General features: G+C 35.5%; 1 protein-coding gene across 1 annotated transcript in view; it reads left to right on the top strand.

The window, feature by feature from the left end:
• LOC119586552 (leukocyte elastase inhibitor A-like) overlaps window positions 1-1,339 on the top strand; it is a 3,171-nt gene that overhangs the window by 527 nt on the left and 1,305 nt on the right. Inside the window, exons 2-3 of the mRNA XM_037935310.1 lie at window positions 243-369; window positions 828-1,071. Of these exons, the coding sequence (XP_037791238.1) occupies window positions 243-369; window positions 828-1,071 (371 nt within the window). The remainder of the gene's footprint in view (window positions 1-242; window positions 370-827; window positions 1,072-1,339) is intronic.

The raw sequence follows: 1,339 nt of genomic DNA, 5'->3' as shown, positions 1-1,339 counted from the left end.
CTTATAGTCATTCATATTCATTCCAATTCTTATAAAATTGTATTACATATGGAACTCGATGTTATTTCTCATTTTAACAAATTGGGTATTCATTTCCTTGATACTTCCCGCCCTCCCCTCGGCAGATAAGAATATCAGCTTCATTCCTAATCACCAGAACCATCATGCAATCTCAAATAATACTTAATAATCGGAAGAATCTTATTCTTTCCTTATTTCTTTCACATTCCCACTGCCTTCAGTAGCGAATCACCAGAGAATTACACGATGGACTTAGCCAACAGAATATACGTTGACAATGCTTTGCCTCTCTATGAATGCGTGGCGCGAGTTCTCCCTGACGAAGTGAAAAACGTAGATTTTAGCCAGGTAAGTTTGTTTAATTATTTTTCTCTCTCCTTTTTTGCTGTTCCATTATTTGTGAATTTTGCTATTATTTATGGAATTTACTCACGAATGTGTTTATTTACCAATCTCTCTCTCTCAGTTACTACAGTATTTGAGTATCTGTTTTTGTTATCATCTATATAAATTACTCATGAACATATTCATACACCATTCTTATTTTTTTTAACATAATTCGAAACTGTGCGCATTCACTACCAATAAGAAAAACAAACATAGGTGAGAGTTTTTCTTTTTTCTAACTTTTTAGTTACTATAGTATCAGGTTATTTGCTTTTGCTATTATCTATAGATTACTCTATTTATTTACCAATCTCTGTGCTTATTTTTTCACCATGATTCCAAACGGACCGCACTCATCAGCAATGAGAAAACCAAACATAACAAACATTAGAATTGAATAAACCCCGTACATTACACAGGCAGACCTCGCTGCTGCAGAAATCAACCAGTTCGTCAACAGCAGAACCAAAGGCAACATCCCGCATCTGGTGGAACCGCTGGACGTGTCTCTGGCTCGTGTGGTGTTTGTCAATGCTGTCTATTTCAAGGGCCTTTGGGAGCATCAGTTTTCGCCGAGAGACACCACTCGGGAAAGGTTTGATATGTCTCCAGGACGGCATTCATCCGTCGACATGATGGTCCGGACGGAGATGTATGGTTTCGGTAATGTATCTTTAGAGTTGAAATTCGTTTATGTATTTATGTAAGTATTTAGTAGGAGAACGAAAAATCTGAGTCTGTTCTTAGTTCGTCGGATATAAAGATTTAAGATGACTGATAAAATTGATATTGTCTTGTAGTCAATTACATTATCTTACCCTATTGTCTTTGGAGATTTTAAAAAATCGAGGACATTTTGATTGTTAAATAAATCACGATTTTTTGTTTTATATATCGTATATTAGACGTTTGAATATTTGGAAACTGGGTA

The sequence above is a fragment of the Penaeus monodon genome, chromosome 21, assembly GCF_015228065.2.
Source record: "Penaeus monodon isolate SGIC_2016 chromosome 21, NSTDA_Pmon_1, whole genome shotgun sequence".
Taxonomy (NCBI): Eukaryota; Metazoa; Arthropoda; class Malacostraca; order Decapoda; family Penaeidae; genus Penaeus; species Penaeus monodon.
Note: the sequence above shows the minus strand (reverse complement) of the source record. Positions and strands in the feature narration are given on the sequence as shown.